This window comes from Pempheris klunzingeri, chromosome 18 (assembly GCF_042242105.1).
Source record: "Pempheris klunzingeri isolate RE-2024b chromosome 18, fPemKlu1.hap1, whole genome shotgun sequence".
In the NCBI taxonomy this organism is placed as follows: domain Eukaryota; kingdom Metazoa; phylum Chordata; class Actinopteri; order Acropomatiformes; family Pempheridae; genus Pempheris; species Pempheris klunzingeri.
Window position 1 is genome coordinate 22,253,271 of NC_092029.1, and position 15,831 is coordinate 22,269,101.

Here is a 15,831-nt window from a genome sequence, read left to right on the forward strand (position 1 = left end):
CTAGGCTAAGTACCAAACCATGACCACTGCATTGTTCAGTTTCTGTTCCTCCAGGGGTTCAGGTCCTATCACTGCACTATGTTGATGAGCCCAGAGCAGGAGGCCCTGATTGGACGGGTGTTTGAATCCTATCTGATGGAGCACCATCAGGGCGACCTCCTCCAGCTCATCACGGACCCTGATGAAGAGACACATCGCCCCGTTGTTGTTAATGCCATGACTCTGTTTGAAGCCAATATGGAGGTAACGTCAACACAAAACACTAAATACAAAGAAGTAAGCTGGAGTTCCTGAGATTTGGGTCTCTGTTGAACTAAAGTCAAGGGACACAGTTAAAGTCAATATGATATCAATAAGAGTTTTTTTTCTGTGCCAATAAATCACAATATGGCCCATGTACTAAAATCACTGATGTTCAATTTAGTAAACTGTGTTCCATTATTTACTCTGCATTATTAGGACTCCTCAAATGTGTAGTCTGTAACTTAGCTCACATGTTACGATAACTAACTAGTAATCAACTAGATTACCATTAATAATGTTTTTTATTCATCTATTTCATTATATTCGTGTGTGTGTGTGTGTGTGTGTGTGTGTGTGTGTGTGTGTGGCCACAGGTTGGGGACTATTTCAATGCCTACCCCAATGACATCCTGGCTCTATTTGACAAAGTGTTACAGAAAACAGCCATGGAGTTATCAGAGAATACCTCTTCAGAGCACTTTGGAGGACGAAGAACAAAAGAGCAGAGACTGAGACACACTCCTCACACCCGCATTACAGGTCAGACCTCTACCTACTGGTGGTCACATGTTCCCAGCACTGTGTTTTATTGGGTAAGGCATCCAAAGCGATTTTTATAAATGAAATTCTGCTGTGACAGTATCACAGAAAAGAGTGCCTTTAACCTGCCACAGCAAGCAGGGTGACCTCCCCAGGCAGAGCGAGAACAGAGCCGGGATGAGCGCTAAGCTAACTTAGCTTGGACCTAAAGGTATTCCACTACCCCTCTTACTCCTGCTCAGTCTGCCCGCACAAAATTAAGTGGACAAAACAAGATTGGGGCTAACCGAGTAACAGGAAGTCGGACAATGCAGGAGACGAAGACTCACATCCCCGTCTACATCAGTGGAGCTTGGATGGAGAGCCTGTCTTGCGCATCACACATCTCCATCTTGGTAAAGAGAGCTCAGAAATGAGACTATAGAAAGCAAAATTTCTGCGCCAAGCACTTGTTAAGGTTTGACAGGAGGGTTCTGTGGTGGATTAAACCTGCTCAGTACATCAGCGGTAAGCATTTACTGAGCACCAGAGAGTGAGGAGCAGCTCAGAGCCCAAAGGACACTAGAAGGAGGATATCCAGAAGTATCTGCTGTGGTAGCAGCAGACTACAGAGCAGCTTCTGTCCTCAGGCTGTCTGACTCGTTAACACCTCTACATATACAGCCTGTGAGTGGGGATCTTATTCACTAAGCTACCCTGACAGTTGCTGTGGGCCAGTGCCAGAGGCAGAAGGGAGAAGAAGCTGAAACTGGTGCACAGCTGGAACTTTCTCTAAAAAGGAGAATAGAATAAAACGTCTCTTAACATGGGAAATATTAACCCTGCTGGATGCATGTCTGTCATTTGCTGCTGATTTGATTAATTTCTTACTTTTCTGTTGTTTATTGGCTCTCTTGTCTGCCCAGGTCTGCCTGTGTGTCCAGAGCTGACCAGAGAAACCATCCCCAGGTCCAGAGATGTTGGGCACTTTCTGTCTGTCACTGGGACTGTCATACGCACCAGCGTTACCAAGGTAACAGCATGGCACTACAATCTGCTTGTCACCCTTTATTTTCAAGGTAAAGTCAACTTCACAAACGAGTTTCTTGCTTCCTGTGATCCTGGTTGTTGCCAGTTAAAGGCAGTGGCCACTCAAATGTGGTGAGAGTAGAAATGACCAGTTGGTCACATGTGAAGAGCAGCATCCATCCATCCATTCATCTTCAACCGCTTATCCAGAGTCGGGTCGCGGGGGCAGCAGTTTCAGCAGAGATGCCCAGACTTCCCCGGCCCCAGTCACCTCCTCCAGCTCGTCCGGTGGGACCCCGAGGCGTTCCCAGGCCAGCCGAGAGACGTAGTCCCTCCAGCGTGTCCTGGGTCTTCCCCGGGGCTTCCTTCCGGTGGGACATGCCCGGAAAACCTCCCCAGGGAGGCATCTGAAACAGATGCCCGAGTCACCTCAGCTGGCTCCTCTCGATGTGGAGGAGCAGCGGCTCTACTCCGAGCTCCTCCCGGATGGCTGAGCTCCTCACCCTATCTCTAAGGGTGCGCCCAGCCACCCTGCGGAGTAAACTCATTTCGGCCGCTTGTATCCGTGATCTCGTTCTTTCGGTCATGACCCAAAGCTCATGACCATAGGTGAGGGTAGGAACGTAGATCGACCGGTAAATCGAGAGCTTTGCCTTTTGGCTCAGCTCCCTCTTCACCACAACGGACCGATACAGCGACCGCATTACTGCAGACGCTGCACCGATCCGCCTGTCGATCTCACGCTCCATCCTTCCCCCACTCGCGAACAAGACCCCGAGATACTTGAACTCCTCCACTTGTGGCAAGGACTCACCACCGACCCGGAGAGGGCAAACCACCTTTTTCCGGTCAAGAACCATGGCCTCAGATTTGGAGGTGCTGATTCTCATCCCAGCCGCTTCACACTCGACTGCAAACCACCCCAGTGCACACTGGAGGTCTCGGCTCGCTGAAGCCAACATGACAACATCATCCGCAAAAAGCAGAGATGCTATCATGAGGTCCCCAAACCGGACCCCCTCCGGCCCCTGGCTGCGCCTAGAAATTCTGTCCATAAAAATAATGAACAGAACCGATGACAAAGGGCAGCCCTGCCGGAGTCCAACATGCACTGGGAACAGGTTTGACTTACTGCCGGCAATACGAACCAGACTACTACTCCAGTCGTACAGGGACCAGACAGCCCTTAACAAAGGGCCCCGGACCCCATACTCCCGAAGCACCCCCCACAAGATGCCACGAGGGACACGGTCGAATGCCTTCTCCAAGTCCACAAAGCACATGTGGACTGGTTGGGTGAACTCCCATGAACCCTCGAGCACCCGATGGAGAGTGTGGAGCTGGTCCAGTGTTCCGCGACCGGGACGGAACCCACATTGTTCCTCCTGAATCCGAGGTTCGACTATCGGCCGTATCCTCCTCTCCAGTACCCTGGAATAAAATTTCCCGGGGAGGCTGGGGAGTGTGATCCCCCTATAGTTGGAAGTGAAGAGCAGCAGCTGGGTAGAATAGAGGTCATAAGCTTAGTGACGCAGGTCATTGGAAAAGTGACATCTGTCGTTCTCTGAAGACTTTAATCCATGGCCATTAACTACATGGACCCCAGCTCCCCCTAACATGTTACTTGTTTTAGTCTGGGCTGGAGGGTCCTGTCTTGACAATGAGGGCTCATTGTCTTTGTCCATGTCTTTGTTTTGACTTGAAATTAGAGCCGATGTCCTCTCCACCTCTCATAGGTGCTGGAGTACGAGAGGGACTACATGTGTGCAAAGTGTCGCCATGTTTTCACCGTGCAGGCTGATTTCGACCAGTTCTATACCTTTGTCCAAGCGGTGGCCTGTCCTAACCCTGATGGCTGTAACTCGTACAAATTCAGCTGTCTGTCTGGAGGAAGTGAGCCTGCTGCCTGCAGGGACTACCAGGAGATCAAGATACAAGAGCAAGTAGGGCACCTGTGATCCTCATGTTTTAAGCACCAAACCAGTTCATCTGTCTCATGTACTGTTACTGTTATCTTCAGTATCTAAAAAAGGACTGTACTTCCACACCCCCACAGGTCCAGAGGCTGTCAGTGGGCAGTATTCCTCGTTCTATGGTGGTGGTTCTGGAGGACGACCTGGTGGACAGTTGTAAATCTGGTAAGAACTGTAAATGGCAAAGCTTGACATGATACATGCTCCTGTTGACACACACACACAGTGCCAGATCCCCCAAACAGCCAATAACGTGGATGTGACTGATGGTGTGAGGCCCAGTTTGAACCTCCCAGAGCAAAGAGCAGGCTGTGTCTTGATACTGACTGCCTGTGGTGACGCTGTGGAAATCCATCACCACCTTTATACTTGGCAGTGATCAGAAACAGAATATTTTCATACATCCTTTCTGATACAACACTGTGTCCTGTTAATTAAAATGACTAAATTAAATGTTCAGATTCCTGTGTATAAAATACAAAGCACCTTGTTGGTCCTGTGTGCTGATGCTGTGAGACAAAACACTGTCACAGCATGAAGGCTGAAATGAAATGAGAACACAGTGTTCATGTTCACCTGATGCTGGCAGCATCGTTCTCCTGCTGTAGTTTGGAGTAATTTGTGACTGTGTGTGTGGGGGGGCTCCTAGGAGATGATGTGACGGTCTATGGGGTGATGTGCCAGCGCTGGAAGCCTTTGTATGATGGCTCTCGCTGTGATGTGGAGCTGGTCCTCAAAGCCAACAACATCGAAGTGAACAACCAGCAGGCGGCTGCTACTCTGCTCATCAAGGATGCTCAGAAAGAATTTGAAGACTTCTGGAACAGCTACAAACATGATCTCTTAGCTGGTATGGAAGACTTTGCCTCACAACAATACAATTCTGCTATATATTTTTTTTAACCTTTTTTAAATTGCTATTCCCACACCACTCTCTGTAGGTAGGAACCACATCTTGTTGAGCTTGTGCCCACAGGTGTTTGGCATGTATGTGATTAAACTGGCGGTGGCCATGGTTTTGGCTGGCGGGGTGCAGAGAATAGATTCTTCTGGGACCAAGATCAGAGGTAGAACTCTTGCTTCTTATCTGTTAAAATTGAGCTAATGAGAAGGAAACCTATACTTGAATGTTTTTGTCATTTTATGATGATTAAAAATTGCAACTTGACTTTTCTAAATACATCTCAGCACACGTCTGTGACCTCCAAGCCAGAAAGCTTACATGTTTATTATTCCATATATTGTCATGGCACAGCTACTACTGGTAAAATGATTTGTTTAAGGTCAAGGGCCCAGGTCACTAACAGGTGGACCGCCGTCCTGACTGGACCTGGACCTTATAGAACATTAACGGAGCGTTTCTATCTTAACCAATCAAATCTGATTGGAATGTCAAAGGAGGCAAAGTGAAGCTCCACTACAAGACAAAGCTCTGACGTGTTGAACAGACACACCCTCCCAAACCCGACTTGATGTACAGAAAACAAACCCAAAGAGCCCAACATGATGGACCCACCAGAGTCCTGTAGTTAATTTTTAGATGCAGCCCTTATTTGACTATGTTTGAACATGCATGTGTGTGTATGTGTGTATATGGCCCTGAATCATAACGCAGGTTAAACATCATGTTCAGGACCATTGGACTTACATTTAGAAAACTGGACCTTTGGGTGTTACTTCTGGTCTGGGGGATTTAAGTACTGCTGTTGAGGACTGTGCTCTGAGCTCGAAGTTGGTTTCACTTTATTTAGCCCAAAAATTAGGACTTGGACAGAAACTAAACCCAGGTACAGGGGATGAGAGTTGTCATTCACCTGGTCGTCGTACCAGGTAAGGTCCGCAGAGTGACAACCAGTCCAAAACAACACACATCCTGTGAATGTGCTAATGTGAAATCTACAACGAGTGTTTGCTGCATGTTGGTTTTTGTTGTTGGAGAATCGGGTCCTCCTTGGGATGCTGCCTCACTGTGGAATTCATCTTGTCCTCTAGGTGAGTGTCATATGTTGCTGGTTGGTGACCCTGGCACAGGGAAGTCTCAGTTTCTGAAATATGCAGCCAAGGTGATGCCTCGCTCTGTACTCACAGCTGGAATTGGATCAACAAGTGCAGGTGGGCCCTGTTCACTGTCAGGTGTCAGCTTTAAAAAGTTTGGTTTGAGTGCCATTCATTAGTCACTTACAGGAATTGGTCTTGAAGAGCTCGATGTCATCAGAAGAGTTTTACATGTGACATATGAACATATCCAATCAGCCCTGTGTATTACTGGATTAAGTGAACACATCTAAAATCATTTGTTGAAGGACTGACAGTAGCAGCGGTGAAAGATGGAGGCGAGTGGCACCTGGAGGCAGGAGCCCTGGTCCTGTCCGATGGTGGTTTGTGCTGCATCGATGAATTCAACAGCATCAAGGAACATGACCGCATCAGCATCCATGAAGCTATGGAGCAACAGTCCATCAGTGTGGCTAAAGCAGGGTAGGACAGTCATGTATACACGCCTATGCAAGGAACACTGACATGCATTCAGTTTGGGCTGAGTTTGGGGCTAAATATAAGGCCTTTTAAAATAACAGTGTCATTACAGCCCCTCACCAGACGGGCTGGGGTACCAGAGAGTGTTTTTGATCAGTGAATAGGAATGTATTATGTGCATGCATGTGCAACTGGTGTATACGCTACACAAATGTAGTAAGCAAAGTAGCAGAAACATGATCAGTGCCCGCTGGTCATATCTGGAAGTGATTCTAAAATACTGACAAAGCTGACAAAGCTCTCACTTTCATGAGAGGTGTTTTCTCGTGCAGCAGGGAGTAAAAATGTTAAGAAATGATATGCTGAGCATTGAGACTTGGGGAAACCAGACTAGAGCAAATGTTGCGGGACCAGCAGGATCCCAGTCCTGCCTTGTTGATGCAGACCTGTCAGTAAGGGTCTTTGCTTTCATCTCCTCTGCATAGTAACATATCACTTAAGCTGTGTTAAGATGGTACATCACTTATTATGTTAGATTACCGTGTTAGCATGCTACCATTAGCACTAAACACAATATATTGCTCAGGGTAGTGGGAATGTCTGAAGTTTCGCAAGAACTTGGTCATGAACTAAAGTATCGGACTAAATGGCATGCTGATGTGAAGATGACACCAATGAAAAGTCAGAGAATTATTATTATTAGAATTAATCCTGACAAATGTGCTGCCAGTCCATCCAGTGGATGCTGTGGTATTTCACTGGATCATTAAAAACTGCACAGGCTGGCGGTGCAGTTTACCAAGGTCAGTAGGATTGTTCCTACGGGACATGAATACGTGTACAAGATGTCATGGCAAGCCATCCAGTAGTTACTGACATATTTCCATCTCTGAAAACCATCTCACTGAAAACAAAGATCAGTGACTTCACTTAGGCACGACTGGCTGCTTTTGTAGCCCAAACGAACCTGATCTCATGTCAGGCATGTTGTCGTAGTGCTCATTACTGATGTAACACCGGTTGGATTTAGCGTGGTCAGCTCTGGTCTCTGGTGTTGGCGACTTGCTACCGGAACTTCTCATAATAACAAATGCCGGTTCAGTCCATTCTCAAAATCAAACTAGGTGAAGCTCAAACACCGGACCAGACCGGCAGAACTGGACATTGACATGCTCCATACAGTCACGGTGGACGTCCTGTGTCATTACTCAGTGTAGTGTTGGTTTGTTAAAAGGCTAACTGGAGTGAGGCCATCAACTTGATGGAAGAGATGTTAGTGGAGACACTGACTACTGCCAAACTCTGCTTGTAAAATGGACCTTTTCCTACAGAAATGTAACATGCACACGATAGGCTTATTGGTAAAAACACTAAGGTACAAGCATGTTTTTATTCTCTTACTCTCCATTCTCCCTCCTCTGTGCAGTATGGTGTGTAAGCTGAACACTCGAACCACCATCCTGGCAGCCACCAACCCAAAAGGCCAGTACAATACCAACGAGCCACTCTCTGTGAATGTAGCTCTGGCAAGTCCTTTGCTTAGTCGCTTTGACCTGGTTCTAGTTCTGCTGGACACCAGGAACGCAGAGTGGGACCGCGTCATCTCCTCCTTTATTCTGGAGGACAGAGGTAGAGGATGTGCTTTTGAATGTAGAGCATTCAAGTTAATATTTCAATGATTAGATACTTTTCTTGGGCTGTAGCATCATAACATCAGTAGAGATGTGGTGCTGCCATAATGACCTGAAATGTCGGCGCTCTTGTTGTTTGCAGGGTTGCCTGTTGACTCTTCCAGCCTGTGGTCCATGGAGAAAATGAAGGCTTATTTCAGTGTGATTAAACGCTTGCAGCCGCAGGTGTCTGATGAGGCCAACAGCATCCTGACACGTTACTACCAGCTGCAAAGACAGAGCGATGGCCGCAACGCTGCCCGCACCACCATTCGCATGCTGGAGAGTCTGAGCAGGCTGGCTGAAGGTGAGGATGGAAGTCTGGTTTAAATGTGAATAGAGAACAACCTCTTCTTTAACGCTTAGCCTCAGTGTTTCCCCTACCATTATATTAGGGGGGCGCCCCCCTGAGTCCAGAGACCACGCTCAGTGTTTGGTCCAGTGTTACACACACCATGTAATCCATCCCAGCACTGTGTGAGCTCCAAAGATCCTCTCAAACTGCTCAGAAAGAAGTCATTACTGATAAGAACAGTCTGCCTCACGTATGATTCACAGTTCAGCTCTACAATAAATCTGGCATGGCCTCAAAAAGGTGTATTTTGTCACATGCTTGTCTGCTGCTCGACACAGCTCTCAATAGATGGGACACACAGTGTTTCTGTCAGAACTGAATGAACAGAAAGTGGCCTCAGGTCACCACGTCTCTGCTTCACCTGCCGTATGTCAGTGATCGTTACGTTCACACTAATGCTGTCCTTTGTGCTGACAAGTTGTCGGCTCTGTTGTCAGTTGAAATACATTTTTGTACCAGCCATAAATGTCATTGTCATGTCAATGCCATTTATTATAACACACATGATTTGTGAAACTATTCATTCTGCTTGGAAGGTTTTACATGATACTGCTGTACAACTCTGAATCGAAGTAGATTTAATGTGACTCTGATCAACAGAAAGAGAGCTGAAATTAAACGGATATCTATAAAATGATCAAAATTACAATTAAATTAAAAATGTAAAATACTTGCTAGCATAAGTATTTGTCCCCATACGTCGGTGTTCAGTAGTATTCTTTACTGCTTTACTGCAGTTATTCCCACTTCTCACCGTCAGGTTGCATGGGGTTGGTGAGGAGGACAGTCAGGACACTAACTGTTCCTGTGCAGCTCTGGGTTCATGCTTGGGCTCATTGTCTTTGAGCAGGTTTCATGCCGGCTGATTAAAATCAACTAAGTGTAAAACAATGTAAATGGCTGAAAGCAGAATCACCAGAACTGTTTTGGATCTTCCAGCTCATGCCAGGCTCATGTACAGGGAGACGGTGACCATAGAGGATGCCGTCATGGCTGTCTCCGTCATGGAATGCTCCATGCAGGTAAGGAGACACATTAAAAATGACACCTACCAACCTACCTACAGAAACCACATATGCTGTTTACGTGGCAAAAGTACATTTGAAGTATATGCTGGGTATATAAGTTTGTTCTTTGTTTGTCATGTACACTTACAGCGAAGCAGTCAACAAAAAGAGACATTTTCATTGTCAGGCTGCCTCCAACAAGGCACAGACAGACAGAGAGACAGAGACAGACAGACAGACAGAGACAGAGAGAAAGAGACAGACAGACAGAGACAGACAGACAGGCAGACAGACAGAGAGAAAGAGACAGACAGGCAGGCAGAGAGAAAGAGACAGACAGGCAGGCAGAGAGAAAGAGACAGACAGGCAGGCAGAGAGAAAGAGACAGACAGGCAGACAGAGAGAAAGAGACAGACAGACAGACAGACAGACAGACAGAGACAGACAGACAGAGAGAAAGAGACAGACAGACAGGCAGAGAGAAAGAGACAGACAGGCAGGCAGAGAGAAAGACAGACAGACAGGCAGAGAGACAGAGACAGACAGACAGAGAGAAAGAGACAGACAGAGAGAAAGAGACAGGCAGACAGACAGAGAGAAAGAGAGAAAGAGACAGGCAGACAGACAGAGAGAAAGAGACAGAGAGGCAGGCAGAGAGAAAGAGACAGACAGGCAGACAGAGAGAAAGAGAGACAGACAGACAGACAGAGACAGGCAGAAAGAGACAGACAGACAGACAGACAGACAGACAGACAAAGAACAAGGCATTCAAATGGCAGGTTATCAACCTCCCATCAGATTAGGAAAAAGCCGCTATACAGTCCATTGACCATGTCCTCAGTCATGGAGCGTGTCACCATAGCACCACTAATTCCTAAATCTAGTGTAGAGTTTGACCTGTAGCTCATGTTGATTCACCTTGCTCGTGGCCCATGCCCTGCAGTCTGTAACTATGTGGTCCACTCCTCCTGTAGGGTGGGGCTCTGTTGGGAAATGTAAATGCGTTACTCACCTCGTTCCCCGCTGACCCCGGCCTGCAGTATCAAAGTCAGTGTCAGATACTGCTGGAAGGACTGAACCTGCCGCTGCTCCTTCAGAAGGAGATGGACAGACTGGCCCGGTGAGTAACTGGCTGCTCGGTACATTGGATGGGTCTCAGTGAGATGTAATCCAACCAACACCATCCACTGACGGTGTGACTTGTGTTATCTTTTTAATATTGTCAAGAAATCACAAAGAGATCAAAACTGTCAGTGAACTTCCAATGTGACAACTTCCTTCTTGTGCAATGTCTAACCCCTCTGTTGCCCTGGGTGACATGTTCCTTTACTGTGATGAATACAGGCAATCACTCTTTATTTATATAGCGCCAATTCATACCAACGTTATCTCCAGACTCTTTCCATAAAGAGCAGGTCTAGACCAAACTCTTTAATTAGAGAGAGACCCAACGATTCAGGAATTCAACATTAAGGATTCAAGAATCCCCACATGAGCAGCATCAGATATTATATTAGGAAACAGTGGCAGGAAGAACTCCCCTTTAAAGGGAAGACTGACTTCCTGTCAGGGTCCGTGTTGGGTGGAGGTTGGACAGAGAGAGAGAGAGAGAGACAACACAAACAGGAATGTGACTAATAAATTAGCACTATGGTAGCACACAGGCAGGGACCCCCTTTGCTTTATGGCCCTAGCCTAGCAGCTTTAATATGTTGTTGTAGTTTCTGGATGACCACAAAGTTCTCTGGCACAGATCAGGGTTCCTACAGCTTCACACATCACGTCAAAGAAGTTCATGTGCATGTTTTCTGTTCACTAGGCTGAGGAGCAACACCACTGTGGCCCCCCCACCCAATGATAACGACCAGCATCAAATCAAAGACACAAACTCCATCAACAAAACACAGCACCATGACATCACCAGTCAGTGCAGGGCTGATGCCGCAGCAGAGAGCGGCTTGGACTGGTTCCACTCCATCGCTCCATCACTGTCCCCAGAAAGTATGGCCCCGCCAGTGATTACATCAACTCAGAACTCTGACAGAAAACCAAACTCCGGTCGGTCAGACATGTCTTCAGTAATCAAACAGCCAAAGTGTCAAACTGAGAAGGACGTTCTGAGTAATACGAGCTCAACATTAAACCATGACGTGGTTTTACATTCTTTTGGATCGATGAGCTCCGCTTCAGAGGAAGAGAGAACCAGAACAAACGAGCAAACAAAAAATATTACAGAGAAAGGCTCCATAATCCAAGAGGAGAGACAGACAGGTGACCCACAGACAGACTCATCTGGGTGTGTTTTTCACAAGATCTCTAAGGGTGTGAGAGCCCGCAGACTTAGGGAGCTGAACACTCAGCAGTGTGACAAAGAGGGGGGAGGAGCAGGGACTGCTGAGAGGGTGGTGTCCACAGAAAGTGTGAGTGAAAATGTGACTAATGTTTTAGATAAGACTTCAGAATACACCAGCATCATCCCGTCATCGGCTAAGAACTGTCTGTCAAAGGGCCGGGCTCGGGATAGCCTGCCCTCTGGCAAACTGAAGAGATTTGACAGGGAAGACAGCAGCAGCCAGACTGGGACGAAGAGCATTAGTGCTGTGCTAAGAGATAAGATGGCATCTGAAGCCGAAACAGGTGAAGAACTGCATGCAAAGTTGTCAGGCTTCATGTTTAAACCAAGGAAGATGAGACCTTGGGTGCACAGCCGTGGCCCTGACGCCGGCTCAGAGCTCCAGCATGAGTGTGACCCAGGCAGCAGAGATCCCCACACGTCCACAGAACAGCCAGTTAGTGGAAACAAGTCAGCCAGACGGCCCTCACACACCGAGCAGAACACCACCAAGAAAAGAGCTGAGCAGCACCAAAGTGTGTCCGAAGGTAGAAGCTGGAGCAAACAGCTGAGCTGTGTCAGTGAGGTGGGGGGCCACAGGTCTGAGGCCAGTATTTGTTTTACACCAAAGAGGCTGGATGAGGCTTTTTCCACTGGGAAGGACAAGTCGGCAAGAGGGAAAACTGCAGGTAGAATAAAGTTCAGCGATGGTGCAGACGCTCTCTGTCAACAGAGAAGCAGTGATGGGACTGAAGGAGACGGCTTTACTTGCAGCCCACCTTTAAAACCAAGCACTTACGTCCACCATGCAGCACCATCCACATCACGACACACCAAGTCCACTGTGGCCCCCTCGACCCTGGATAAGCTCTCAAGGTTCTCCTTCCCCTGCACCACTGAACCCACGAGCACAGTGGACAGAGGTCCACCTAAAAGAGACGGTGCTGCGAGCCTGAGAGTCAATCCTAAAGACAAGGAAACTCTAACGTCCCCTGAACACACCCCCTCAGGAAGGAAGGGCCAAACTGTAGGGATCATGGGTAAAGGAAAGGACATATTACTGCCCCCTGGGAGGGCCACACCAGGACAGAATCATGACCGAGGGACAGAGTGTAAGATGGTGTCTAAGTGCACAGCAGAGCGGGGGGTGTCTGCTGCTGGAGAGCGTAGTCACAGTGTGACAGTGGTGACTGATGCTCCTGTGGGCCATCACAGCTCTGTGAGCCTGAGGAAAAGAAAGTGTTTTGAGCTGGGCCCCCCCCCACCATCACCACCGCACACTGCCGGTGCCTCCAGCGGCCCGCTCTCAGGACGCTCTCTGTTTGCCTCAGTCGACTTTAGCACTGATGTTCTCGACACTGACTGGGACCAAGAGGTTTCAAAGAAAGCCAAAGTGTGAGCTCACTGTTACTGTGTGTACTACACTGTGTACATATTACAGTGTTGTCCACTTTGTGTATGTGGACAAAGAAGAAAACCACAATAATGTTCTTCCACATCACCTGAATTCTTTGCCTGATGTGGGATTTATTTGACTTTTTCTATTGGCTGGAAGTAAATGTTAGATCATAAATCATCACTTTGCCTCTGCTTCCTCCTATTTCTGGAGAGCTTGAGGATCGCAGCTACAGCAGCCAAAGCTCCGGCTGATCAATGAGCTGCATGGTGACAACATGACAAGCAGCTTTCTATTTTGGCCAAAACCACTCTTGGAGAGTCGCAGTGGCCGTTTGATTAGCAAAGAATGAAAGTCAACAACAAAAACTAAAAAATAGCAGCAACGTTTTCATTTTAGTTTGTTTTTCCATCAATATATTAACAAAATGCTTTCCAAAGGTTTATGTTTAATACAAATGCTGCTGATTTGCTTGACAGTAGATGATATTATGTAGAAAACAGCAGTGAATATGTAGCTGATGTTTCCATGATGTCTCTGCTGCATTAAAGATGGTGTCTTTGGACTGATTTCTGCCTTCCTTTAGTTTCAAATCAACCCCAATACTTAAAACGTGCTGCATATGGAAGCTAAGCACTAAATAAATGTATTTTGTTGTCTGTATTCATTCCCTGTCTAAGTTCTAACAGATCGTTTTGTCGTTGGCTGTGAAAAGTCTCCTGTGTTTTTCAAAGTGAGCTCTTCATCAGCGTCTGTCTGTCTGTCTCTTATCATTGGTGCCAACCTGACTCAGTTTAGTTTGAATTCACTGAAATGAACCTTTACTTACGTTGAAGATCCCGTCACTGACCTATTTAATCACATTATGAGAATAAAATCTCAAAGCTGCTCTGTTTACTGTCTTGTTAGTAAGTGGTAACTTGGTAGCAAGTGATGTTCACAACCTACTGTTAGACACTAGAATGGTTCCAAACAGTGATGTGTGCTGCAGACAGTCGTACAGAGAATGTGACGGTGAGACAGTGAAGTGATTTGCAGTCACCAGTGAATATGGAGTGGGAGAAAGATTCAGTGCTCTCCTCTGTTCCCTGAAACCACAGCACATTATCCACTCTTTACACTTTTATTCATTTATTTATTGCATGAGTAATAATCACTTTTGGCTTGAAGGAAGAATAACACTGCACAAAGAAGGGAGAGGAACAAATGTCTTTTCATCCATCAAACTGTGAATGAAGCCGTATGAAATGTGTTGATCACAGATACAGCCAGTTTAAAAAGAAAAGAATTAGAAGAAATCAGCGGCTGAGCCTCTTCTGAGCTGCTGTTTCCTGAAGTGCTCAGACTCATCGTGTGGACATGTGAGTGTGTCCAGCCTGGCTCAGTCCTTCTGAAACTGTGTAACTCTCTCAGCTGAACTCACTTTGTCCAGACAGTACATCTCTGGGGGAATTGAGTCCCATCTCCTCCGCTCCTTCTCCATCATCTTTGAGACCATCAGGTGGAACATCTCCACGATGTTGAGGACCACTGACAGGGCGGCCATCACTAGCATAAAGATGATGAAGATGGTTTTCTCTGTGGGACGACTGATGAAGCAGTCCACTGGTGACGGACAGGGGTACTCTGGAAATGAAATCTTACTGGGCATGAGTATGAAGCCGTACAGGTAGTACTGGCCTACGATGAACGCCACTTCAAGCAGGATCTTCAACAGCAGCTGCACGATGTAGCTGACCAGCAGGACACCCTTCAGCTGCACCTTGCCTCGTTCATCCGAGTACTTGGGAGCTTTAATCATCCCATCCTTACTAAGTTTCTGCTCCAGGCGTCTCCTCAGCTTGTTTTCTCTGCGAATCACCAGCAGGACATGGCCCAGATAGATGAGTGTTGGAGTAGAGACGGTGAGGATCTGCAGGACCCAGTAGCGTGTGTGAGACATGGGGAAGGATCGGTCGTAGCAGGCGTTCTTGCAGCCGGGGCTGAGGGTGTTACAGTTCATGTTTGCTTGTTCATCTCCCCATATTTTGTCTACGCCAGCAGCCAGGATGAAGATCCTGAAGAGGAAAAGAACACTCATCCAGACCTTCCCCACTACAGTGGAGTGGGTCTGCACCTTGTCCAGCAGGTCAGACAGTAAGGACCACTCCCCCATGACGACGGCCTGCAAGAGAGGAGACCGAGAGCAGCGATGAACACACAGCTGGACACATGGAGCGGGATCAGTGGACGCAGACATGAGATAAGACACAGTTATAAGAAAATGATAAACATCAGTGACTCTGCCAGCTCAGCTCTACCTAATGGAGTGTCAAATAAACTCAACCATCCTATTACAGAGCTGTAGCTTTCTACAGAGACAGAACCTATCAGAGCACATCCAGTTAAAAACGAAAACTGTTTCTCAGCTGTTATTAACATACAATAATACAAGACTGTTGATGAGGCTACATAATCTAATTCTCCATCGTGGTTTTCACGTTATACTAATGAATTAACTGCTCCTACCTCAGTAGTGACCAGTGCCTTGTTCAGTCGCCCCTGTACTGGGTCCGGGCTTCTCTCACTTCCCTCTTATAATTCACACTGAGACTGCTCAATCATCAGATTCCTCCCAGGTCCGACTGAGCCGCCCACACTCCCTAGCAACAGCACCACATCACGTCACACATGTGTTGAAATGGACGAGTTCCTGAGCAAAGGTTGTTCACTGAGGAGGTGCTGCTGAGCTCCAGCCCCTGACAGTGGCTGGTGCCACATTAAGACAAAACTAAAATTCTATGTGATGATGATGAGGATGGAGCAGCAGCTAATCCCTCTGTGTTGCACAGC

The 15,831-nt window shown here is 47.1% G+C and overlaps 2 protein-coding genes across 2 annotated transcripts; one reads left to right on the forward strand and one right to left on the reverse strand.

Moving 5' to 3' along the window:
- The first annotated feature begins 78 nt into the window (after positions 1 to 78).
- On the forward strand, positions 79 to 13,504 carry mcm9 (minichromosome maintenance 9 homologous recombination repair factor). The gene is made up of 14 exons (XM_070849209.1): positions 79 to 243; positions 618 to 783; positions 1,689 to 1,795; positions 3,528 to 3,734; positions 3,848 to 3,929; positions 4,414 to 4,614; positions 4,706 to 4,831; positions 5,757 to 5,876; positions 6,068 to 6,242; positions 7,666 to 7,868; positions 8,013 to 8,216; positions 9,204 to 9,286; positions 10,246 to 10,391; positions 11,091 to 13,504. Exons 1-14 carry the CDS (start codon positions 79 to 81, stop codon positions 13,000 to 13,002), a joined length of 3,897 nt encoding a protein of 1,298 aa, XP_070705310.1. The 3' UTR covers positions 13,003 to 13,504.
- Positions 13,505 to 14,110: 606 nt separating this feature from the next.
- Positions 14,111 to 15,556, reverse strand: LOC139217766 (gap junction Cx32.2 protein-like). The gene is made up of 2 exons (XM_070849210.1): positions 15,508 to 15,556; positions 14,111 to 15,163 (listed from the first exon to the last, which is right to left on the reverse strand). The coding sequence occupies exon 2, from the start codon at positions 15,152 to 15,154 to the stop codon at positions 14,381 to 14,383; it is 774 nt and encodes a 257-aa protein (XP_070705311.1). The 5' UTR covers positions 15,155 to 15,163; positions 15,508 to 15,556; the 3' UTR covers positions 14,111 to 14,380.
- Between the last annotated feature and the right edge of the window lie 275 nt (positions 15,557 to 15,831).